At 41.5% G+C, this 26,444-nt stretch overlaps 3 protein-coding genes across 5 annotated transcripts; 1 reads left to right on the top strand and 2 right to left on the bottom strand.

The window, feature by feature from the left end:
- Positions 1-1,156: 1,156 nt before the first annotated feature.
- rab3db (RAB3D, member RAS oncogene family, b) lies at positions 1,157-10,948 on the bottom strand. 2 transcript variants are annotated; one of them, XM_076988639.1, is made up of 5 exons: positions 10,727-10,948; positions 7,576-7,815; positions 3,991-4,109; positions 3,751-3,875; positions 1,157-3,635 (listed from the first exon to the last, which is right to left on the bottom strand). In XM_076988639.1, exons 1-5 carry the CDS (start codon positions 10,757-10,759, stop codon positions 3,448-3,450), a joined length of 705 nt encoding a protein of 234 aa, XP_076844754.1. In that variant the 5' UTR covers positions 10,760-10,948; the 3' UTR covers positions 1,157-3,447. The 2 variants fall into 2 exon arrangements, with proteins under 2 accessions (XP_076844754.1, XP_076844755.1); XM_076988640.1 differs by lacking the exon at positions 10,727-10,948 and adding an exon at positions 10,416-10,686.
- Positions 10,949-12,814: 1,866 nt separating this feature from the next.
- On the bottom strand, positions 12,815-17,882 carry tmem205 (transmembrane protein 205). 2 transcript variants are annotated; one of them, XM_076988687.1, is made up of 4 exons: positions 17,772-17,882; positions 15,761-15,869; positions 15,491-15,654; positions 12,815-14,624 (listed from the first exon to the last, which is right to left on the bottom strand). In XM_076988687.1, exons 2-4 carry the CDS (start codon positions 15,858-15,860, stop codon positions 14,322-14,324), a joined length of 567 nt encoding a protein of 188 aa, XP_076844802.1. In that variant the 5' UTR covers positions 15,861-15,869; positions 17,772-17,882; the 3' UTR covers positions 12,815-14,321. The 2 variants fall into 2 exon arrangements, with proteins under 2 accessions (XP_076844802.1, XP_076844804.1); XM_076988689.1 differs by lacking the exon at positions 17,772-17,882 and adding an exon at positions 16,650-16,698.
- A 6,221-nt stretch (positions 17,883-24,103) lies between these two features.
- On the top strand, positions 24,104-26,399 carry elof1 (elongation factor 1). Its single transcript, XM_076988667.1, has 4 exons — positions 24,104-24,260; positions 25,576-25,715; positions 25,803-25,873; positions 26,108-26,399. The coding sequence occupies exons 2-4, from the start codon at positions 25,600-25,602 to the stop codon at positions 26,170-26,172; spliced, it is 252 nt and encodes an 83-aa protein (XP_076844782.1). The 5' UTR covers positions 24,104-24,260; positions 25,576-25,599; the 3' UTR covers positions 26,173-26,399.
- Positions 26,400-26,444: the final 45 nt, after the last annotated feature.

Below are 26,444 nucleotides of genomic sequence, written 5' to 3'. Positions count from 1 at the left end.
AAAGGACAGGAGCGCGGTGTGGGCGGGGCCTAACGCGGTGTGGGCGGGGCCTAACCTCGCCACTACGGTTATTGACGTCTCACAGCTCGGGTTTGTTGTGAGCTGACCTGGCATCGCGTTTGGGGCGATTTGTGAGGCACTCACCACTTCTTTAAAGACGTGTAACTTACACATTTGGTAGCCTATACGGTTTGGAAAAAAGAACTTTTTGTGTGTAAGTGAATCAGTGACAACATGAGACTTATAACGATATAAACCCTGAAAAGGTTTCACTCGTATGGAGTGACAGTAACCGGCCGTGTTATCAGCGGGCAGCACCCCTGTGTTCTACTCCCAACGTGCGTTATCAACATATTCGAGCGCGTCTTTCGCGCGTAGATAAAAGTGTGAAGTTTTGGCAGCACATGCCGTCCAAACCCACAGCAGTGCCAGAACCCTTTATTGTTCTGCCCGGACGTCGCCGTTACTTCACACGGACGCGTGACGACGCCGTCACGTGACCGTACCTGTCGGTTCTGAGCGGGTTCGTAGTGCGCCGGCAGGTGATACAGTATCTGCACCGCGCCTGCGCGTGACGGAGCCTCTTTACCACATGGCCCCCCGTCCGTCGATCACCAGCACAGGAGGGGACTCAGATTTGTTTTGGCTCCTGAGAGGGAAAAAATCCTTAAATCGTAATGATGAAGAAGGTTAATCCCATATGATTATATGAGAAATGGCTGAGTTCCCATCGAGTACTGGAATGATTTTCTAATTTAGCGGAAAAGTGTTCTTCATTTGTGTCCAAAAGAGTAGCGCACACAGACCTATGAACAGGCCTAGCATATTTCACATCCTGTACATTGTACTGTGAAGCTTTCTCTGCCCCCCCCTCCTCCTCCTTCTTTCTCATTTCAGGAGCTGCGGGTTACCGGTGACTACCAAGAGAACATGCCTCAGGAAGCACTTTGTCGTACACTTCTCTGGGTCGTTAGATAAAACGGGCACATGGCAGACATGGCGTACAGTCATAAATCAGATGGTATCAGAGGAACTCTGCATCTTACTGTTTCTCACCAAAGAACAGAAAAAAATAATTGAGTTGAGCATATTAAATGCATATTCTCATTCCCACTTTACTTTATTGTAACAGTGCTAGAACAGCCAGAGACACAAATCCCAACAAATAGTCTTTTATTTTGTAAATAGTGCATACATTTAATATTTCTTTAAAATATTCTAAGCCAGAAATACAAACAAACAAGTCTGGTTTAAAAGTCTAAATGAGTTCAATTCAGAGAGTTGAATATGAAATGAGTACTAGCAGGAAAGGTGCTTTCATCCCATCAGCACACTGTAGTCTTGTGTAGTTCTAGGAGACAGTGATTAAGGCAAAGAATCTTTAACACAGAGGCTTCAATACTGCACTAACACAACCTTCACGTACAGGTGTCACACTACAGGAGCAGACACAGTCACTGAATAAATAAGTGCTTCTTTATGTTTGCAACTATATTTCAACTGTTCCAAGAAAGTTACATTTCTAAAAAAAACATGGTGCAAAATATGGTAAGATATGGGAGCAAATGGCTAGTGTTAATAATAAGAAAATGGATCAGGTCCCTTACACCATGTAAAAGCTTTGAAAGCACAGCACATTCACAGCACAGTGTGCACGAGCCCTTAAGACACATAGAGCCACCTGGACAGAGGAGGCAGTTAGCACTGCATATCACAGAGAGCTAGCGAGGGGTGTGGGGACCGAACCACTAGTGTGTCCTGCAGCTTCTGTCTTATCACTCTGACCAGGTTGGAGCAGGAGGGTTTCATTTGGGCCCTACGAGCGAACTCACAAAACAGGGAGCATTAAACAAGACCAGGTCTGTTGTGCTACAGGCTAGAACTATACATGTACACCTTTTCTGAACTGATGCCTATCAGAGGGACTTCAATGTCTAGATACACAAAGAGCACAAGCCAGGAACCCTACACCCTACACCCTACACACTCTGCTGTCCTGCAGAGTGAAAGACTGACGGACGTGCCAGAACAACTTCTCTCTGTGCTCAAATCAGTGGTAAAAAAAGGGGGGACGGACTGGAAGGAAGCGGCAGGCCAGGCGCTCTAATGAGTTTGGCACATGGTCCATCATGCCCTCCCCTTCACATGTAGTCTTTTGCAATTAGCCGTTAGCATGAAGACCTCTCACACTACAGGGCAACGTTACCGCTGGTCTCAACATAATGTCCCCACTCAAAGCAGGATCAGACTTTTGGTAATAGTGAAGTCACAGCATACCAAGTGTTTGTAATACTGGACTTGGCGTTCTTGCATTTTTAATTCATTGTAAATGAAATGGAGCTATGAGCTCGATTCCAAATGTTGAACAAACAAATGTTATTGTAGGTGTAACGGGTTCAGAAAAGGTTCAAGACCTAGTAGTTGAAAAGTTGATGTAATCATGGCCTATTTATGAGTTACAGCATGATGTTTTTTATAGCTTTTTTAAGTTAAAAACCATTCCAATTATGAAAATTTCTTCCACATCAAATTATATTGACCATCACTGATATGAACAAAATCTTAATTAAATTATTTACTCTGGACTTTTTATATTATTTCCTATTGCCCTACATTGTGTGTACACAGTCAAATCATTTATACTCTAGTGCACTAGCATGTGTACTTGACCACCAATGTATTTGCAGCCTCTAGGGCTGAACCCAGACACAGTACACTGGTCAAGACCGTGGCAGTGACAGCTATGGACTAAGCTAAAACCACAGGTCTCCCAAACTGGGGGACATTCACCTGGGGGGAGGGGCCAGGGGAGGCGTGACCAAGGGGCTGTGGCTTGGGGGAAGGCGTGAATGTCAGTGCCCAGATCTTTATCTTTCCCTGCTGCTGGAGAGATAGCCTCCAGCTGCCTGCTACATATCTAAGCTTGGTGGAGATGTTTGGTGTTTCGAGCTTGTTCTGTGAGAGTTAGGATGAGGTGCTGGGGTGGGGGTGGGTGGCACCTGTCTGACTGTGTTGTATCTAATCCATACACCAGTCTGACTGTGTTGTATCTAATCCATACACCTGTCTGACTGTGTTGTATCTAATCCATACACCTGTCTGACTGTGTTGTATCTAATCCATACACCTGTCTGACTGTGTTGTATCTAATCCATACACCTGTCTGACTGTGTTGTATCTAATCCATACACCTGTCTGACTGTGTTGTATCTAATCCATACACCTGTCTGACTGTGTTGTATCTAATCCATACACCTGTCTGACTGTGTTGTATCTAATCCATACACCTGTCTGACTGTGTTGTATCTAATCCATACACCTGTCTGTCTCTGCATCGTGTGGGCCAGGGTTGCAGCTTGCCTCATCCAGTGTGCACAGGTGGGCATGGGGGTAAAACGGCAGTGTAGGTATATGTATAGGTAACAGCACTGGGGGCTGGAGGGGCTTTTAGCAGGCACAGCTGTTCTGTCCCCTGGTGGGAAAGTCCTGGTGGTTGGGGTCTTTGTGGTTGGCGAGTGGATCACCATCTGCTTCAATGGTTTCATTCATCTTCTCACAGATCACATCCACCAGGCACTCAAACACCTGCTTCACATTGATGTTGTCTTTGGCGCTGGCCTCGAAAAACTGGAATCCTTGGCAACAGGGAAGGTGGATAAAAAATGAATGAGGCTTGATGGGTGTGTTTTGTTTGCGTTCTGTGCACCTGCTATGATGTGTGTGTGTGTGTGTGTGTGTGTGTGTTCTCACCGAGTTCATCAGCTAGTCGCTGGCTGTCCTCTGTTGGAATGAGTCTGTCATCCTCCAGATCACATTTGTTTCCCACTAGGATTACCTGTGCGTTGTCCCACGAGTACGTCTTAATCTGAGTAGCCCTGAAGACCCCCCCCCCACACACACACACACACACACACACACACACGTTTTTATGATGCTCTATTTGGTACACATATGCCTGCAACAGTTTCCCATTCCTTCCTTTACGCTCACCAGTCCTGCACAGCGTTAAAGGAGTCCTGGTTGGTGATGTCATACATCAGCAGGAAGCCCATGGCTCCTCTGTAGTACGCTGTAGTGATGGTTCGGTAGCGCTCTTGCCCTGCTGTGTCCTAAAACAGACACAAAGCCAGTGTCTACACTCACATAAATGGCACGGCACAATGCGACAGCTCTAACTCTCAACCAGAGAGGGAATGATGAAAGGTCCCAGTCAACACAGAGAAGCCCTGTTGTGTTTACGTCGAGTTTCAATCAGTGTTTCAAATATAGGGCTGACTGTCAGAGCTTGATCTTGTAAACTGAAGTTGTAGAAGTTGATTACTATTCCTAGCCAGCAGAGGGCAGCATTTCCGAGTTTCCTGCAAAAATGCAAGTTACACTTGACATCAGTAATGTGATACTATACCACACAGAGTGGTAACAACTATTTACTGAGTCTGTGAAGACAGAATGAAAAGAGGAAACTACAAGGAAAGAACTAAGTATTCATTCTTATTTCCAAGTATAGTTATTACATATCCAATCCACTTGTATGAAAAAATTTTTGTCTAAGCATCACTGAAATTCTCCTTTAAAGAAGCAACCAGTCAGAGCTGATGTCTGAACCAGATGTGCAAAACAGACAGATATTACACAGTGGGAGCGTTATAATAATCAAACGGGTAAAGGGGCTAGGTTGGCACAGCAACTACCCTACTGTTGCCTGGAAACCTGGTTTACTACCCCTCATTTGCATAAGAGTCCTGACATCAGAGAGGGAGGGGGTTACCCAGGTTACAAAAGGGTGTATCGGGTTAGACATGTTCCATTAAGTGTGCAAGAGTCTCTCACTCTCTCACTCTCATTGGGTATAATGAATACAGATTATATAATACAGTGCTGAGCATCTTTTCCTCAGCCATGTGCAGTGCTAGAAAAATATATCTGCACTGCACTGTAAACATTTAAATATATATATAACAAGTAGTCATTACATTTGACTAAAAGAAATTTGTTTCAAGAGTTCTGCAAGTTGCGACAGTGTCGTTAATGTTCAAGCCACAGTCAGTTTGTCCTGTCATTGACCTCAAACCACAGACAGGTTATTCTGTTATTGGTGCTCAAGCCACAGTCAGTTTATTCCATCAATGACGATCCAACCACAGTCAGTTTATTCCATCAATGAGATCCAACCACAGTCAGTTTATTATGTCATTGACCTACAACCACAGTCAATTTATTCCACCATTGAAAGTCCAGCCATAGTCTGTTATTCTGTTATTGAAGGTCCAGCCACAATCAGTTTATTCTGTTATTGAAGGTCCAGCCACAATCAGTTTATTCTGTTATTGAAGGTCCAGCCACAATCAGTTTATTCTGTTACTGGAGCTCCAGCAGTGCACTTGATCTCTCACACTGCTCACCAGCTCACCAGAGAACACAGAAGAACAATAAACAAAAAAGAGGAGTGCATATAAATAGGAAGTGGTTTTGCCAGTCTTCATAAAGCAGCAAGGTGAAAGTGTCAATACTACAAATGTCATCATGTCTTCTTCAAATGTGACGTGCTGTGTTTGGTCATGCAGAGCTGTGAAACGTGAAGGTGTGGTAGGTGAGGCATTAGGGACAGTCTGTGTGTTGTGAAACATGAAGGTGTGGTAGGTGAGGTATTAGGGACAGTCTGTGTGCTGTGAAACGTGAAGGTGTGGTAGGTGAGGCATTAGGGACAGTCTGTGTGCTGTGAAACATGAAGGTGTGGTAGGTGAGGCATTAGGGACAGTCTGTGTACAGAAGAGGCATTTCCACACATTTCAATTTCTGTAGCAATACACGGTTATGCCTATTCATAAACTCTATACTTAATAGAGTTTATACTCTATACTTGTATGAAAAAAGGGCTTTTAAAACATGGTGACCAGCAAAAGGTCTCCACAGTGCCAGAGCTGCTTTGGTTTACTGTCCTTGTAGGTATTGCTGACACTTGCAGATAAAGAGAAGAAACGCAGGGACAGAAGTGAATGTTAGACCCAGTTGGAGACAGTGGGAGTGGTCAGTGAAACTACTACCTGAAGAACAGCATTAGAGCAGTCTGTTTAAACAATTCATTTATACCAATGACTCTGTGCACCTCCAGTCTGGGGGGCAAACAAAGTCACAATGTCGTTGGATGAAAAGCTACAATTACAGGACCTGATTCAATTTAAACATCTAGGAAAGACTTGTGCCAAGCTAATGCAAAACCTCTCTGAAGACCCTCACCAGCTGAACTCACTGGGAGTAGGAGGGAACAGTGAGGGGCGTGGCCATGTCAGGAAGCAGGGGTGTGGCCATGCCAGGAAGCAGGGGCGTGGCCATGACAGGAAGCACTTCTTGCCCCCTGGAAGAGCTGGCATGGGGCAAACAATGGGCCACTGCAGGTTTGGACGGATGCCACGGAGTGCATTAAGGAGACGCAGGCTGCAGAGAGGACTCACGTGTACAGTCCTCCACTTAACCTCACACTCACCCCCCCAAGCACAAACTACACCAGCACGTATCGGTTTGCCTACCTATACACCAACACACAGAGCTCTGCCAGCATAGACCTGCCAGCGCAGCCCTGCCAGCATAGACCTGCCAAGCACAAAGACTCAGACGCGGCTGTGAAATGTCATGCGTTAACAACTCGATGGAAGTCAACAGAAGAGGGGAGAGTAAGGTTTGAGGGACGCACTTTAACAACCCTCCCCAGGGTGCCTGTAGACAGGGTTAACTGCAGCTCAGACGTCTGGCCTGTGAGAGGGCACCCTGTGACTGAGGGACACAGGTTTGACTCCCACACAGAAATACAAGGAAAATGAAGACCGTAGATCACCGATACCTGCCAAATATGCACTTATGTTAAATGAAATAGCAGAAGGAACTGAGAACGGTTATATTTTAAGCCGTCTTAGTTAGAGATGCATGTTAAGCTTACTGGAAGTCAGGAAAAGGTGCAATGTAATGCCTACGTGTATTTTTAATGGCTTGCAATGCATTAACCAAATTAATTATCTGAAAAATATTTAGTCACCTCTTGAAGGGATTAGGCTTCACTAGGACTAACCTCTAAAAATGCTTGGAGGTGGAATACCAGCAGTAACAGGACCATTCAGGCAGGAAGTCGGTGTTAATCTGTGTTCAGGAAACCAACTGAAACTGACCATTTAAATTCCTTCCTAGCAGCAAAAATATATGCAGAAATCCTATGTTCTCTGAGACACCAACCGTGCTAGTTGTGGATTTGGAAAAAGAACTTGGTGGAGCTTCCCAGTGTTAAAGATTCCAGCTTCCCAGACCCAGCCTAGAAACCTAGATTATTCAACATTAGCACTGCAGTTTGTTTACAGACTATTCTTAATGCAGGTTCAAGAAATTGGCCCTTAAAGTGCTGCAGAAAAGCCAGAAAGCACCACAGGTGTTTCAATATAAACCACTAGCATAAACTGTAGAAAGGATTTGTTTTAATGATCTTTACTTTCTTGTGCAGTTCTGAAAACTCTCCGGAGTGAAGCGTCACACCAGCTCTAATGAATCAGAACAGGAGAAAACCTCAGTAGGACCCAGAGTCACTCATACCCAGATCTGTAGCTTGATGCGCTTGTTGTTGCGAAAGACCGTTTTGACCTTGAAGTCGATGCCGACGGTGCTGACGAAGGCCGAGGTGAAGGAGTCGTCGGCATAGCGGAACAGGAAACTGGTTTTGCCCACGCTGCTGTTACCAATGATGAGGAGTTTGAACATGTAGTCAAAGTTTTGGTCAGCGACATCCTTCTGAGAGGGCAGCTGTTGGAAGCGTGAGTCGCTCACTGACGCCATCTAGAGTTGGTACAACAGCAGATTTTAGACAAATCCATTTCCATGCTTGATTATAAAAAGCAAACTACAAAAAAATCTAACACATTATATTCACTTGCATTTGTATCTCAGATTTAAACATCTGAGTACTTTTTAGTAAACCCAAACCATCCTGAATGGTACTGCAATCACAAAATCACATATGCCGAGAGAATCTACCATAACCAGGGAACTAAGCTCATCAACTGTACAACGGGAAGAAACTTGCTTTGTCTCCTAAAGCTGGATAGCTTGTGACCCTCTGAGCACAGCTCCCTGAGTCTGTCATCTCCAGAAAAATCCAAAGACCCAACTAACCACGGAGCTCCGAGCATTGACCATTAATCCCCCCTCCTCCACCCGCTTCACCCGCTTCACCCCACCCAGCCACAGCCATACAGCACACCACTAGCCTCTGGCGAGGAGCGTCTCCATGGTGACAGACCCCTGAACAAAATGCACAGAGCCATTAGAGGAGCGTCCGGGCGCTCGGAGCACGACTCCTCTCCAGAGGTGCACACATTACCGCACAACAAAGAGTGAACACAGGCGCCCACGCCAACCACTGCACCAGGGGGGTGGAGAGCCCTTGTTTAAATTCTAGCCATGAATTTAAATTCTAGCCATGAATCTAGCATGCTTCTGGAAACAGGTGTGTGTGTGTGTGTGTGTGTAGGAGGGGTCTGGAACAGGCCCTTGACACTGGAGAGTGTCTGTGAGTGGTTTTCAGAGATGAAGCAGAATGCATTAAACGTCACCTACATTTAAGAAACCTCTTCTCACTAGAAGCAGCAACGTTTACAGCTAGTGTTTTAGACGCGAGGCAGTTCCTGGTGAGCCGCCCGTTATGACAGTTATAACAATGCTGAGTGAGAACTATGAGAGTCACATGTGGTTTACATTGCTGAAGGTGTTGCCAAATTCTGAGGAAGAGAACATGAGGTTTTGAAACACAGACTAAAGAGAACGTCCTTTCTAATGCATAGTCACACTGTATCGCAAAGACCATTTAATATCACACTAACGGTGTAAGGTATTAAAATATTAAATTGTTTGTGATGCACTGATGTTGAATGCTTTGGGCCAATATGATAACTGATAATTAGCACCTTCCCGTGGACGATACTGGAAGTAATAAAGTAAATGCATAAAGTAGCTTTATGCATATCAAAGCACCTCCAAACTATAATCCATACATGACGTACAGTGGATGAAAGACATGTTAAACTCTAAAAACACTGGAGAGATGAAAACGGTTGACTGTAGGCTACTTGACATCCGAAATTTCAGTACTGAACTGTTAACAACAAATTCAAAATTGTGCTCATCAACAAATATTGCCTGCCCATGCATCATGCGCATTATTATACGTAGGAACTTTCTTTCTTGTTTGACAAAAAGAGGTTCTATCATGACTACTCAATAATAAAAATGTTAATAATAATACACAATGTGGCGTTCGTAAATTGAACTATGTGGCAGATGTTTGGCTATATAAAAACCATAAATAACGGGCACCATAAAAAGGATCAGAAACAGTGTTTTTATTGTTTTATACCTCTTAGGAAATTAGACCCTTGAGCGATCACGATGGGAGACCTCACGCTGTAATTCGACGATGACTGTCTATGGGAAGTGCTATCTTCATCAAACATGACCCTATCTTGTAGCTGATCAGAGACTGACCTTATATGAGAAGACTGGACAGTCACCCGTTGGTTCATGTTCAACTGCCAAGAAATTGACTCAAACTGCAACACACTATATTGGATCTATTCATTGTTAACGGGTGAAATTAAGAAAAAGGTACATGTCAGTGTAGCATTATCCCAAAGCCAAACCAAATTTCAAAAATTGAATTTTTAGCGCCTCTAAAAAACAGATTATTGGCCTGAGACATGTTTATGAATTCCTCAAGGCATGTCCTGTACCGGGATATTGTCTCAACTTGTATCAGTCCGTATCAGTGAAACATCTGTCTTGTACCTTAACAGCCTCGGTCCACGTCTGACAAATGCACATAGACGCAAATATTACACTAGACATAAAAACTGTAACTAGGTGACAGGTTATTTTACATGTATCTAGATGAAATGTGTTCTCCGTTTGCTAGCTCCTGTGCTCGGCAGGTTTATGGTTTTAACTTTGCGTGCAGTCCCGTCATATCCCCGCCCTCATGTGAGGGGTGATTCAGTGTCCATCTCAGTACACACACCATGTTCACTAAAGGATCTGATGTGTGGTGGTCCCAGTGACCCAGTGTGTGTATATATATACGGTCTCTGTGTGGTCCACGGACACATGCTGGACTTCAGGACTGCAGCTGAACTCACTCCTCACCTGTGTGTACATGCCCAGGTGTCCCGCTAACGACAAATCCTGCAGTAACAAGGCCTACCTTTTGCATTTAAACTTATACTTTTCCAAAACCTCAATTCGATAATATAGAGTTTGCCCTCACGAAAAATAGCAGAACGCATGTTTAGTAAACAGTCCTCGCGCACGGTTGTGGTGGTGATTTATCCGCACGCGACAGAGAACAACAACAACAAACAAACAACCAAAACAGTTTCGGAACCTACCTCAGCCCAAGACATGCAAAGCCCCAAATCCGCTTTCGTGCTTGAGTTTGAGCGGCTGGTGTTTCCTGTGCTGGGAGGGTGTGTGTGTGTGTGTGTGTGTAGTCTACACTCCTCTGTGCGGTACTCCCGGATCTGGGTTGTGTACACCAGTGTGATACCGAGCTGAATGACACCGAGCTCCCAGTTCCCCGCTGAGGACCCAATCACATCATATCTGTTCTACCGAGCCAGCTAACACCGCTATGATATAGTCGACACTTCACAAAAGAAGACAAATATGTAAAATGCTACATATTGTCCTAATTCCTTACGTTGTTCCTTGGTATGCCGGATAATTGTAGCATTTATCTTAGAAGAAATCAAATAAGGGACTGTTGTTTGGGCATTAACATTTGTTGAGCAATTAAGCTCAGCTTGCGAATAAACTGGAATACAATGAAAGAGCTGCTCAAAATTCTTTAGGCATTTTAGGACATTTCCTGTGATTACATTCCTGCATGAGTCTTTCTCCTGCACTTCCTGGTGTTTTCACCAAAAGTGCCCTGGACCTGGGGGAAGTGTGTGATTGATTATACACCACATCTTATAGGTGTGCCGGCTGTGAACGAGTGGTTTAGTGTCCTTAAGCCTGCGTGAGGACTTTTATATTTTTATGAGGTGTTACATTTGTTAAATAAACTTTATATTGAGAACTTGACGTTCCAGTTCATGCGTGTTACTGATTGGCTTTTGCACTCACCAACTTCTCCATAATATATTATTATACTCCACCCCTATAATATAATGTGTGTACGTAAGGACACTTTGAGCCTCTGTATGTCCGCTATTTGGGCACAAGGAGATGCGGTGAGGGCCATGTCACAGCTACTGTTGTTTCTGGAGTCTCTGATTTCTGTTCGTCACAGGTTGTGGAATTAAGTGAGAAAGAACGTTTGGTCCAACAAGTCTGACAATCCTTTACCATTCAGGGGGCATTCTCGTGAGATCTTTTAGCCAACTCTGTGCTATTGTCCCCAGGTAGACTTTAACCCCCATCTTAGCTGGAGATGAGAGCACAACACCCTCCACTTCTCCTGTTAGTGCAGTCCTGCTCCTACATCGTAGGCTCTAATGCACTGACACACACACACACACACACACACACACACACACACACACACACACACAGAGTTATGCAATTATGTATTCTGCTTATCTATGTCCACAAGGCCTCATCAAAAGGTACCTGATATTATTAGCAGGTCCAAGTTAAATCCCACTGGTGTGTTGTTTCAGAAAGCTAAGACATTGTGACACTGGCCTGAACAATGGAAGGTTAGACACTGACTTTTTTTTTGAGGAAATTGTATATACTTTATCCAACTTTTGAAATGTATTAAAACATTTTTTTGTGCAAGACTGAGCTGAATAGCTAGAATTATACAACAGATTTTTAAGGTGTGATTTGGATGGATTGGATTTTGGATGTATTTACATTTACATTTGTGGCATTTAGCAGACGCTCTTATCCAGAGTGACTTACAAAAGTGCTTTGTGAAGCTTAAAACTTCTCATTTGTCCAAAGTAATCAGCACCAGAAACACTAGACTTCTGGAGGCTTTATCAGAAAGCACCTACCTTTGGATATGCTCGAGAAACACAGCTTGTCTGGATTCAATACGTCTTCAGATTAGAAATGAGCTGAAGGCCATAAAACGGGCACAGTTAGGTGATAACTGTGTTGCATGTGAAATCTGTTGCTTATCCATAAGCTTTCAATGGTCCACTCCATCATGTGATGCTTTGTCTGTTTGTTTACTACTAATGGTAATGTACACAAGGCCGAGTTTTTAAAAGTATTCTCTTGGTTCTGTGAATATGAGGGGCCAACATGGCATCTCCATCCTCTACTCCCAGCCTTGTGACAACTCACATGTCAAGGTCACCATGTTCTAAAATTATGCTCAATATAATTTAATAAATGTACATTTAATATCGCAGAGCCCTCTACTCGCTCAGCTGATGACGTCTGGCCATCCCGGTGAACGTCAAGCCTGATAAGAGGGCTGAGTCAGATAGCTGTCTGTGGCCTGATGAGGACGGCACTTGCCTTGACCTGTGTAAACATCGAGCTCAGGCTAGCACTGGAAACCTCATTCAAATCAGGATACGGTGCCACAGACGGACCCAAGAGTTTAGATCTCCCTTTCAGAGTTAAAGTATAGGCAACGGACACAGGAGCATTACGCAGACCTCTGGGTACAGAATCATCACTGTGGTGATGTGTCGTGGAAAGCAGAGAACTCTGTTGTTAAGAGCGTTTAGCTTTTTACACCGCGCTTCTGGACACATGCATTGTGAACACAAGCTTGTTTGGCTTTTACCCTGTGAACACAGGTACACAGCACATCGTGTAAATGTGATAAAAGAATTTATTTTTTTTCTTTACAAACCACAGGCAGTATTAAACAATTATAAAGTCGCCTTTAACACAGTCAAATACACGCATATGCATAACCACAACAATTGCATAATAAAACCAATAGCACTGCTCTGATGTCTTGAAACACAAGGCATCCTTTGCCAGCCATTTAATATTTTTTATTCATAAAAATAACTGGATGTACTTACAATTCACATGATTTGTATACCAATAATATATTAATCATGTAAACAATTAGAAAAATTTAAAAATACACTTTGTATCCAATTTAAGCGATTCGTTATAAAATTGTTAATATGCCGTTTTCTCAAAACTAGTGACTTGTGACTACTGACCAATTTCACAGCCTTGTTTTTAGTAACTAGTATTGGACAAACTTGGGTTTTACATTTTCAACATGAATATAAAAGTAGGATTTGTTATGTAATTAGTTTGATATGAAGAAAAGTACCATGTTACAATTACACTGCTGGATACATCTGCAGTACAGACTGCCATTCACAACACTGCCATTAACAATAGTGGTTCATCTGTGGCAATTTGCCTGCATTATTTCCATTATAAACATTTCGGCTTGTTGTATCACCATACTTTAACAAGTGTGTTGTATCACCATCACCATAAACACCACACTTCAACCAAACATCAGAGAACACGTATCTGGAATGAATCTAGAACGATCAGGATCAGAGCCCTGCTGCAATCAACGTGGTCTGTTAAAAAGGTTATTTTCATGGCTTCTGCCAATATCAATACTGCGCAGGTCATTACTGCAGTACTGATAAATAAACGACATACCATGCAGCCCTAATAGTCATCTGTTTCGACAGTAATGCTAAATAATCTGCAGTGATGCTGAATAATCTGCAGTGATGCTGAATAATCTGCAGTGATGCTGAATAATCTGCAGTGATGCTGAATAATCTGCAGGAAGGGTTAGTGGGATTTACAGGCACTTAAATCACTGTTTCCAAGGTCTCCTGCAGTAAGCTAAAAAAAAACAAAATGAATTTGTTTAGAGTATTTGCTTCAAACATCTTAACCATGTTATCCTATATCACTTCAATAACTTGTACCATGGCAAAATATTTAGGTTAAAATAAAAAATGGTGAGTAATCCAGGCATTATTGTGCTTACAATATTATCTACAATTATTTAATTACAAGTGACTGATTGTGATTGATGTATAATTAACTGTGCAGCCTTAACACATAATGTAAAGCCAGAACAGTAATTTCTAGTCACTGAAGGACACATTAGTGAATGCAAGAAAACAAAAACAAACAAAAAAAAACATGATTTTACCACAGGGGGCAAAACCTCCAGTCTTATTTTCCAACATTATAACCTACAATTCAGCTTGTCTCTTAGTTTAGAAGCAGGATTACTTGAGGAAACACTAAACGTTTGGGACAGTGTCTGGCAGAACCTGAACACAGCTCTCCCAGAACAGACGGAGTCAGTCATACACGTCCCAGTGTTCTCATATGGAGGCCAGATGGAGGGCCAGGTAGACTAGGTTAACTGTGGTGCAGGCGAAGCCAGCGAGGTTACTGAGGTTGGACAGGCCATGGTATCGGTAGAAGCTGCTCCTGTGGGCCTTGTACTTGGGGTCCTGCTCACGGAGGGTGGTGTAGCGCCCCCTGTTTGTGGCGAAGCCCACCTCTTCACCCAGCCCATGTTCCTTCTCAATCTGCCTCATCACCAGCATGTTCTCAGTGACAGCAGGCCCGAACCACTGCGTGTTCAGGCCCGCCATGATTACGGCCGTGAAGTACAGGGCCATCTGCACAGGAAGCGTACAGTTGCATGTGACCATATGTGTGTGTGTGTGTGTGTGTGTGTGTGTGGAATTGTGAGTGGGAAGTGGGTTAATTCAGTACAATTGAAACTGGCATACTACTCTATAAGTGGCTACCATTTTTTTTATAGGACATACACTCACTGGTCACTTTATTACGTACACCTGTCCAACTGCTCATACCAGCCAATCACATGGCAGCAACTCAATGCATGTAGGCATGTAGACATGACCAAGACGATCTGCTGCAGGTCAAACCGAGCATCAGAATGGAGAAGAAAGGTGATTTAAGTGACTTTGAACGTGGCGTGGTTGTTGGTGCCAGAACAGAAAATACCCAGTGGGTAGCAGTTCTGTGGGTGCAAATGTCTTGTTGATGCCAGAGGTCAGAGGAGAATGGACATACTGGTTAGAGCTGATAGAGCGGCATAAATGTCATAAAGTGTGAATAATCTCGGACTGGTTTCTTGAACACTACAATGAGTTCACTGTACTCAGATGGTCTCCACTGTCACCAGATCTCAATCCAATCTCACCTTTGGGACTCTCTGAGAAATGATTCCAGTACCTTGTTGAATCTGTGCCACTAAGTATTAAGGCAGTTCTGAAGGCAAAAGGGGGTCCAACCCGGTACTAGCAAGGTGTAACTAATAAAGTGGCTGGTGAGTGTACGTTCCTGTTTTTATCTACACACTGCCGAGAAGTTAAGCATGCTACCTTGATTACAAGATCATTTATATAATTAATTAACCTAATAACCCACTTTATATTAAATACTGCAAAGCTGATTTGAGCTACATTCAGCCTATAGTACACATGCACTTTACAATAAGGGGCAAAGTTGAACTCACCTGAATGGTCTCGTGCCAGTCCAGCAGCTCCCTGGGGTGGTACACCGCATATATGGCCAGGCTGACCGCGTTACATCCCAGCAGGCAGTAAAAATACACAGGAAAGAGTTTACTCTGCACCAGGCCAAAGGTGTGCAGGGTCACCTGGGACACCAGCACAAACCCTGAAGAAGAGGAGTGTAGAGAGGGAGGGATCGTAAGATGTTGGTCCAAATGGCCTTTTCTGTGAGGAGCTGCATTAGAAGGTCCAACAGAAGGAGGACACGCTACCTGCGATGAAGGACACCCACACCTGCATCCCCCATGAGAACGCCATCACCAACAGGTGGAGCACCTTCACTAGCTGGGTGGGATCCCCCTCGGTGGCCATGACGAATCCCTACGAGGAACACGTCCGCATTTTACTCCCAACATACTAATGTAGACGCTGCCCTCCTACAGACCCTTCCTCCCAGCACTGCCCGAACCTACACGGGGTTCGGCTGGGAGACACCACCTCACCCACACCTGTGTGCGGCTCAAGCTTCATTACCCGGGGTCCTCTTTCATCCTGGTGCCACCGAACTAGCTGCATAAATCCCCAACCAAGATGTCAGTGCAGCCCAGCAGTACAGTTCGTGTGTAGGCCTGCGGACTAACCTCGTGGTTTTGGTCCGCTACGAGCAGAGATGTCAATTTCAGGTTCAGAAAGTAAAAGTCCTCACCAGGATTTTGCTCAAGCTTGCTAGATTTTCTATTTAGTGCAATCCAGGTAAGATTAGTAGAATCAACACAATCCAGGAAGCCTGAGCAAAATCCTGGTGAGGACTTTTACTTTCTGAACCTGGAATTGACACCTCTGGCTACGAGTTTAGTCCAGAACTACAGAAGTTTGGCGCCGTTTAGATCTGATACAAAATAAAAGTCCTCGTCGCCCGTCAGTATGTAAGCTGAGGCTCCGTCTATGAGACCGCACCGAGACTGCTAACTATTGATCTATATTAATAATAATAATATACTAATATAATATATATAATATAGATCAATGCCGCGAACATTCAAGCAGCTAACGGGCCACTTAGTCTTATACGCGGTCAACACGCTAGCTAGCAGGCTAACCGGCTAGTTTAAACTGTAACGACTTTATCGTGTCAAATAAACATCCCTTAACTTTACCAACCTGTGCAGTGTCAAACGTTATAAAGCCACAGACTCTCCTATCAGACCACTCGACCCGTAACGCTGAATATTAGTGATGGGACATCTGAAGCGAGGCTTCGAGACGTGTACCGAGTAAAAAGGGGCGTGTCCGATGAAGCCCCGCTTCGGAGCTTGTGTCATATTGAGCAAAATCACGTGATCAGCAACAAACGAGGCCTCGCATTACATCGGCGACGTCATTGCTTCATTTTGCGTATCGTTTTTCTAAATAAAAGCGCTATGAACCCTGTTGCTTCGTGGGTTGTAGTAGGTGGTTAAATTTAAAATCTGGAACGTTCTAAATTCTTTTTTGTTTGATCAGGATGTATATCAGATTCACACATCAAAAACAGACTAAAAACCATTGGAAGAGGCAAACCTTATTTGTAATGTTAAAAACATTTTACGTTTGGCAGACGCCCTTATCTAGAGCGACTTACATTTTATCTCATTTTTATATAAGTGAGCAATTGAGGGTTAAGGGGCACCTCGGTCATGGCCTCAGGTCTGGGGATCGAACCCACGACCCTCCGGTTACAAGACCAGTTCCCTAACCACTTCCCTTCCCTAACCACCAGGCCATGACTGCCAAACCAGATCTAGAACCCCCAAGAAGCAATTATTTAAAACACATTCTGTTTTTTTTTTAATCATTTTCTAACTCAAAATATTCAGTCTGCCTCAACAATCACTCAATTCCCAATATAGTAAAGTACAACATATCTTCATTGTCAAATAAGTCCATGTGACATACAAGAAAACCCAACACAACCACTAATGATCAAGGATTAGATTGGCTACAAATCATTTTAATAATTAAAACATGATTTAATTGATTCTTCTGTTACTAAACATGAGTTTGATTGAAACTTTGTGACAATATTGCATTTACAAATTTTTGAAAGTATGATCCAACTGAATGACGAGGCTGTTATTTTCACCAGCAGATGTCACTAGTGAGTGATGAATGAAGCCTCGAGTAATGAACCTTTTTGGAAAGCAAAGGGTTGGAAAGCTTCATTGCTTCAAGAGGCTTCATTTGCCCATCACTACTGAATATGTGAAGTGGAGAATCAAAAGGTTCCTGCGCTACATCACGTACCTGCTCCGACGTTCAGACCTTGAATTTGGTGTTTGTTTGGCAACCGGACATTCGTAACACATAACGACTCTTAGACACGCCCCTAATGTCATGCCAACAAATCATATTCGTCTATTCGCATAAAACACACACACATTATCCAATCATCATCTGGAACACTTTAAGCCAGTCCCGTAGTCTTTCTGTAATTGTGACAGCAAGAACTACGAAATCCTAACTGCACTTTCGGCCCTTTAAGAGAAATCTAATGTGTAATTTTTGCCATAGACATTCACAGGGTGGATGTCCTGAGGAGACTGGCTGAGTCATACCACAAAACCGCATTAGAGCTGTTGGACGGCTGACCATATCCATACTGCTCAGTGTTGCCAAGCTGACAGAGCATACATCACATACATGTTGAGGAGACAAAGTCAGCCTAAGTTTATGGGGAGATGGCTTCTGGATCTTTGTTTTGATTGGTGTGTTTTCTAGTGCATGGAGAGGATGATTGACACTTGCCAAGCACAAGAAAGCAGCATCCAGAAACTACTAAGCCTACGAGATGCCAGCAGAGTCAGTGAATGAACTGTAGGTCTGATATAGAACTGTAGGTCTGATATAAAACTACACACACAAGATTTTCATTCTAGCTCATAGTCTGTTTTTGACACTGGTAGATTAAAAAGTGGTTTTGTCAGCAGAGTAAGAGTTAGACCTTCATAAAACACTCTTTCCTATGACAGAGGTTTTCAAATACCTTGAAATAACTGATTCATATACTGAAATTCAATGTAGGATAGTTTAACATACATGTTTAACATAAATTCCTGTCCCAATATAGGTCTGACATGTCAGAAATCCAGAATATAATCATATCCAAAGGTAAAGCACCAAAGAAAACAGGTACACCCTGTTAAAACAATTAAACAAAAGAATGATGGATAAATGCAAACATTAAATGGCCAGATGACTGCATCATAGGTCATGGAATAAAAACAGAGCAGGGGCTTTTGCTGCAGAGCTCAGTCATCAGTCAGATGAAGGGTTAAATCCCAAACAAATGAAAACACCAAAAGGCGAAGAGGGTGTTGACACAACCGCCAGGTATTCTAATAACTTTACAAGTATTTATTTCTTGAATACTGCATAAGTGTTCAAATAGGTGCTAAGTGCCTGTTATGCTTCCATACAGAGCCAGCCCTGACCAATGTGGTGCCCTAGGCGAGATTTTGGTTGGTGCCCCCTGCATCATCAATCATCAGGTTTTTACACTCACACAGACACCGCAAAGCTTTATGTTTTTGAAAAAAAAATTTTTTTTTTTTATTTTAGAACAAAAACAACAGTAAAACAGTAAAATCTAAATTAAAGAAACAAATAAGAACCAAATGAATTATAAATATTACAGTATAACCATAAATATATTGCTCAAAAATATTTTAAAACTATTTTAGATAAAGTAGTGCAGAGAACAACTTTTAAATATGAATAATAAATGAATATTGGTGTACTGAGGTGGAGGGATATGATGGTGTAAATATTAATAATAAATAAATATTGGTGTAGTGAGGTGGAGGGATATGATGGTGTAAATATGAATAATAAATAAATATTGGTGTAGTGAGGTGGAGGGATATGATGGTGTAAATATGAATAATAAATAAATATTGGTGTAGTGAGGTGGAGGGATATGATGGTGTAAATATTAATAATAAATAAATATTGGTGTAGTGAGGTGGAGGGATATGATGGTGTAAATATGAATAATAAATAAATATTGGTGTAGTGAGGTGGAGGGATATGATGGTGTAAATATGAATAATAAATAAATATTGGTGTAGTGAGGTGGAGGGATATGATGGTGTAAATATGAATAATAAATAAATATTGGTGTAGTGAGGTGGAGGGATATGATGGTGTAAATATGAATAATAAATAAATATTGGTGTAGTGAGGAGGAGGGATATGATGGTGTAAATATTAATAATAAATAAATATTGGTGTAGTGAGGTGGAGGGATATGATGGTGTAAATATTAATAATAAATAAATATTGGTGTAGTGAGGTGGAGGGATATGATGGTGTAAATATTAATAATAAATAAATATTGGTGTAGTGAGGTGGAGGGATATGATGGTGTAATGCTGCTTCACTGGGAGGTGATAAGGTTGAGAATGTGTCTTCTGGTGGCCCAGGAAGTGTAGAAACAGGATTTAAATATTTCAAAATTGCATCTGAAAGGAACAGAGGAGTATAGGTGTGTTTTAATATATATTTATTTTAAAAACTTGCTGAGCTAAGCACCTACTAGGATTGGGCAGTATGATGACAGTATTGTAAAATTGTGGCAGTATATTAACCACGTGACGTGACGCAACGTGCCAAATATGTACTTTGAAAAATTTGGCGCATTCATTAAAAAGATCTGTGGGCGGGGTCAGCAGTTGGAGCTCACTGAACTTTGAACTAGTTTCAAAGAAAAACACCACTGCTACAGATTGGCTGCATTTTCGATTTGTTTCAAATTAAAAGGGAGAGCCAGCAAACCAATATGAGTCAGTGGGTAAGATCTGCTTATAAAAATTCTCCGCCAAAGATGGAAACACATCAACATGCATTCTCATATTAAAACGAAGCACCCTTCAAGTACAACATATAGTATAGTGTAATTCACCATATTATATTACCGTTGGCTTCTTCCTCCTCTCATTTTTCTCCCCTGGGCACCAGAGAACTTCGGTCTATTTGGCATCTTTACGGAGAGATGTCACTCACTCTGTGGCGTGGTTTTTTTCCCCAACAGAGAAACAGTAACGAGGTGCGCAGAGCGAGCGGGGGGAGGGGGCTGCGCGGGTGATGGGTATCGTGTGCTATTATAATTATTAATTTGACTAATATTATTAAACAATTAAGTTGTGATTATGTGGACTTTGCTGTTTTTTAATGAATTGTTCATTTGTAATAAATAAATAAATAGATATAAATAAATAAATAAATAAATAACGCATTCACGCGAGCGCCCCCCTGGACAGCCGGCGCCCCTAGCATATATCGCCTAAAGCTGGGCGTACACTGTACGATATTTTAAATCGTGTACTCAGCTCCAGCTCAAACTGTACGACTAAATCGCAGGGTTTAAAAGTTCACAGCTCACGATTCATATACTCACACTATACGACCCGACGCTCTCATGCGATCTCACGAGGAGCGATTTGAATTTCAAACATGTTTGATATTCTTGCGACGCTGCGATTTCTGATCGGGAGTTGGTCGTGAGGTGTGAATCGCTCCTCGTTTACCTGTGTAATGCCAAGCGCAGACTACACGACTTTTTTGTCCCTCACGATGTTCACTATGTCAGATTAGCAGTTATATTCGTTTCATGTCGTACTCGAGGAACTGGCAACACTACACGTTAGTCACCGACCAAACATCGTCCTCGTCCCGGCGTGAGTTCGTAGATCATCGCGCGGGGGCGGGGCATAGAAGCTGACAATAATGGCTACAGTTTACATTTGTGCGCCACAGAACACTCTGTCTTCCTATTGGTCAGCGTCAGGGAGCACATCGTGGAGCATGTCAAACTAGGCGATAAAATACAAAAAATTCTAACATGCTAGTCTTTTCGTCGGACAGTCCGACGGCGTCGCTCACGTCAAATTACTGCTCGTGGACTATGTCATACTACACGGACCTTTGTCGCTCGTGACACTGAAATTCGGATCCGACGCAGGCAATTTGTCGGCTCCGACAAAATCGGTTCAAAATCGGGCTAAATTCGTGTAGTCTGAACCGGCCATAAACTATACGATGCACGACACGCGATTGAGCAGAAACTCGGCCCGATCGAAAAATAGTCGCACGAGTGAAAAATCGGCTGAAAATGGGCCAAAAATCGCACAGTGTACGCCCAGCTTAATGGAAGGGCCGGCCCTGCTTCCATACTAGTTATCACGCCTCATTTTACATTTTTTAATAAATTTATTTTCCCTCCCCTCGACCCTGCCCCTGTGGGTGATATATGCACATGTATGACATGTTTTATTATTACTAGACCTTTATTTATACAGGTAGTCCCATTGAGACTTGGCGTCTCATTTACAAGAGAGACCTGTTTACATGTATCGTCTTTATCGTCTGGCTTTGTTTCCTACAATGCCTTGCTAGGTATGTACACATACATGTACATTAGGTGACAAATCACTTTTGTAAGTTGCTCTGGATAAGAGTGTCTGCCAAATGTCATAAATGTGAAATGTAAAGGTGTATGTGGCCCGATCACAATGTGGTAAATGCTTTTTTTAGGATTCTTAAATAAACAATATGTTTATTAAAGTATTTTTTTCCAAAAGTTCTATTATCTGTTTCTTATTAGTTGCCAATAAAATGTTAATGTTTTAGAGGCGATTTGGGATGTACATTTTGCTTAATATATTACCAGTGTGTGACATTGTAAATGGTCTCTGTTCTAGGAGAAAATAAGCTGCATCCTGCGCATTTTTGTTAAATAAAATTCTGCAAGACGTTTCGAACTGGCTTTATATACATCTACAGCACTTACACACGTTTTTAACAAATTATCATTCAGCCTTGCGCCATTTCTCTTGAACTCAAGAATGTTTGACATTCACGCGTGTGGACACTAGATTATGGGAGGTATTTCCTGCCAATAATAAAACTAAAATGAAAACACTAAAATGAAAATGAAAATACCGTTTTGCCATTTCTTTTTCCATACATGTGTGAAAATATTATGACAAAATTAAAAATAAAATGAAATCACTTAATTTGCAATTTAATTTTTCACTCGAGCACGGGTCATATGTGACAAATATAAAATGAAAATTAAAAAGGAGGATTGGCGCTACCTGCTGGTGATTTTCTTTTTCATTTTCCACTTTTCATTTTCTTTTTCCACTTTTCATTTTCGTTTTCAACTTCACCAGCATGCAAATACATGTAAATGAACAGTAGGCGGAGCTACAACTACAGTACCTCCCGTGAAATCCAGAGAGGGCAGCACAAGCGACATGGCTGACGTTTTACTAGAAACGGCAAATGAGATTGTGAGGTTGGCGAATTGCCAGATTATATATTGCTTAGATGTGAAGTAATCTAGCAGGTTAATAGTGTTGTATGTCGGAATATATGTGAAGTGGTAGAACGCTTAGGGTCTGGATCGGGGACCATGGAAAACCGCTCAGTGCGAGGTCGGCCTAGGTTGGACGTTGCGAAGAGACGACGGTGAAGTTGGTTACTTATTCGCAGTTTCAGATTCGTTTGGCTACTTATTCGCAGCTCCTTATTCGGTTCACGATGCGTGTTTACTGCGCACTTTGTTTAAAAGAGATAGATTAAACAAACGAGCATAGGAGGCTAGGAGCATACATTAAGAGGTTATTGTTTCCCATACTGATTTTGTGAATGTAGAAAAAAATATTAAAATATAAGGAAAGCATTCCTTTTTGTAAAATGGTTTATATTTCAAGTCGTTACAATTGTATGTAATTTGTACATGATTATGGAATTCGTCAGTATTTCTAACGTAAGGAAACATATTCTTAAATTTGAAAACTAAAAACACAGAAATGCTGTTCTAGAACACAAATCAATCGGAAGAATATACAAGCACACAACATGGTATATTGAGCAGTGAACGAATTTACAGGGGAAGGTTCAGAGGCTTATTGAAGGCCTTAGTTATAGTGGACCAGATAAATAACAAATGAATCATAAAGAACAGGTCGCTCCCTAAGAGAAACCTGATTTTAGCCTGACCTACATAATTTTATACCTCAAATCTAATTGGAAACATGGCATATTGAGTAGTTAAGCACACAGGTGAAATGGTTCCAGACCCTAAGCGTTCTACCACTTCACATATATTCCGACATACAACACTATTAACCTGCAAGATTACTTCACATCTAAGCAATATATAATCTGGCAATTCGCCAACCTCACAATCTCATTTGTTTCTAGTAAAACGTCAGCCATGTCGCTGTGTGCTGCCCTCTCTGGATTTCACGGGAGGTACTGTAGTTGTAGCTCCGCCTACTGTTCATTTACATGTATTTGCATGCTGGTGAAGTTGAAAACGAAAATGAAAAGTGGAAAAAGAAAATGAAGTGGAAAATGAAAAAGAAAATCACCAGCAGGTAGCGCCAATCCTCCTTTTTAATTTTCATTTTATATTTGTCACATATGACCCGTGCTCGAGTGAAAAATTAAATTGCAAATTAAGTGATTTCATTTTATTTTTAATTTTGTCATATTTTCACACATGTATGGAAAAAGAAATGGCAAAACGGTATTTTCATTTTCGTGTTTTCATTTTAGTTTTATTATTGGCAGGAAATACCTCCCATACTAGATGGCAGCGTGGAGGACTCTGATCTGTCGCACACGGTTTTAGAGAAAGAGATCTCACCGGAAGTTGGTCTTGTGTTTATTCGGGAGGCGTTGTGCTGGTTTGTGCAGTAATATCGGTGGATTAATTAAATACACGTAAGACGCGTTTTCTTCTTCATATTCGATTGATTTTAATCGTACGTGATTCAAGCGTATCGACTGACTTACCGCTGTCGTCTAGTTGCCTTGCTAGGTGTTGGTTAACTAATGTTAGCTCGGGCTCCGTTTGGCTAGTTAGCTTAGCTAGCTAGCGGCTAACTCGCGTGTTTATGCAACAGGAACCTGCAGTAAAGTGACAAATATTACGAAATAATTCTTTAATTTAAGGTACGCCTGTAACGTCTTATGCGTATTAAATTAACTAGATGTCGCTTATTAAGCTAGCTAGCTGTTGTAGTTTAACATGTTTAGCTAACTGTATTCAAGCCAGTTATAAGATGGATTTACCGCGTGAGTGAAGACAGTGTAGTAGTAGAATTAGTAAATAAAAAATCAAATCAAATATATTTATATAGCGCTTTTCACAACATATGTTGTCAGTACTCAAGTGTAGTAGTAGAATTAGTAAATAAAAAATCAAATCAAATATATTTATATAGCGCTTTTCACAACATATGTTGTCAGTACTCAAGTGTAGTAGTAGAATTAGTAAATAAAAAATCAAATATATTTATATAGCGCTTTTCACAACATATGTTGTCAATACTCAAGTGTAGTAGTAGAATTAGTAAATCAAAAATCAAATCAAATATATTTGTATAGCTCTTTTCACAACATATGTTGTCAGTACTCAAGTGTAGTAGTAGAATTAGTAAATCAAAAATCAAATCAAATATATTTGTATAGCTCTTTTCACAACATATGTTGTCAGTACTCAAGTGTAGTAGTAGTATTAGTAAATCAAAAATCAAATCAAATATATTTGTATAGCGCTTTTCACAACATATGTTGTCAGTACTCAAGTGTAGTAGTAGTATTAGTACTCAAGTGTAGTAGTAGTATTAGTACTCAAGTGTAGTATTAGTACTCAAGTGTAGTAGTAGTATTAGTACTCAAGTGTAGTAGTAGTAGTAGTATTGGTACTCAAGTGTAGTAGTAGTAGTATTGGTACTAAAGTGTAGTAGTAGTATTGGTACTAAAGTGTAGTAGTAGTATTGGTACTAAAGTAGTAGTAGTAGTATTGGTACTCAAGTGTAGTAGTAGTAATAGTATTGGTACTAAAGTGTAGTAGTAGTAGTATTATTGGTACTAAAGTGTAGTAGTATTAGTACTCAAGTGTAGTAGTAGTATTACTACTCAAGTGTAGTAGTAGTATTAAACGTTACTATATAATGACTGCAGTTATGAAAACAAATGACATGCGTATGTTTTTCGACAGTAGTTGGATGTTCTGGTGCATTGTGACCCCCAGGTTTGTCCGGAGTAGTTGGTGGTCATGGCTCGCAGAAAGTCGAAGCGCAAACCGCCTCCCAAAAAGAAGATGACGGGGAACCTGGACACGCAGTTCACGTGTCCCTTCTGTAACCACGAGAAATCATGCGACGTTAAAATGTAAGAAAACTAAACAGTACTCCAGTATTTCACATACCTTCTGCATGTACTGCAACACTAAACTGTTTTGATGATGTTCATTTCTAGGGAACGAAGTCGAAACACGGGAATAATATCTTGTAGTGTGTGTTTGGAGGAGTTCCAGACCCCAATTACCTGTATCCTTTAAAAATCCCCATTAAAGCATGTTAATGAGGATGGTTTACCAAGCACGATCAATTACCTAAAACAGTACGTTTCTTAATTTCTTTAAAAAAATATTGGCGCTGTTTGGAATTGATAAAAAAGAAAAGTCCTCGTTGCCTGTGAATATGTAAGCTGTTCCTGCATAACCCCATTAAGAGACATACTACTTTCATATTGGTGTCATTCGGCCTTAACCACTATTTCAGATCTCTCGGAACCAGTTGATGTGTACAGTGATTGGATAGACGCTTGTGAAGCAGCTAATCAGTAGCTTTCTTGTGGAATCACAAGTCATTACAGACTAAAAGGGCCCTTGGACTAAGATGCATATATTTATATTCTGATATGCATCACCTAACAGTAACTAACATCTTGTATGTAAGTTGGTCCCATAATAAAGCAAATATGGGACGTCTTTCATGGCTAACAACCCTGCATCTTTTTAGTGTTACAGAATGTGAATAAACAAATAAAATGTAGTGTTTATTAAACAATGAATCTAGAGGTGATTTCATAATGGCAGTTAGTAACCACTTGATTCTT

Source organism: Brachyhypopomus gauderio, unplaced genomic scaffold, assembly GCF_052324685.1.
Source record: "Brachyhypopomus gauderio isolate BG-103 unplaced genomic scaffold, BGAUD_0.2 sc63, whole genome shotgun sequence".
Taxonomy (NCBI): domain Eukaryota; kingdom Metazoa; phylum Chordata; class Actinopteri; order Gymnotiformes; family Hypopomidae; genus Brachyhypopomus; species Brachyhypopomus gauderio.
The sequence above is the reverse complement of the archived record's forward strand: the minus strand, read 5'-3'. Positions and strand labels throughout refer to the sequence as shown.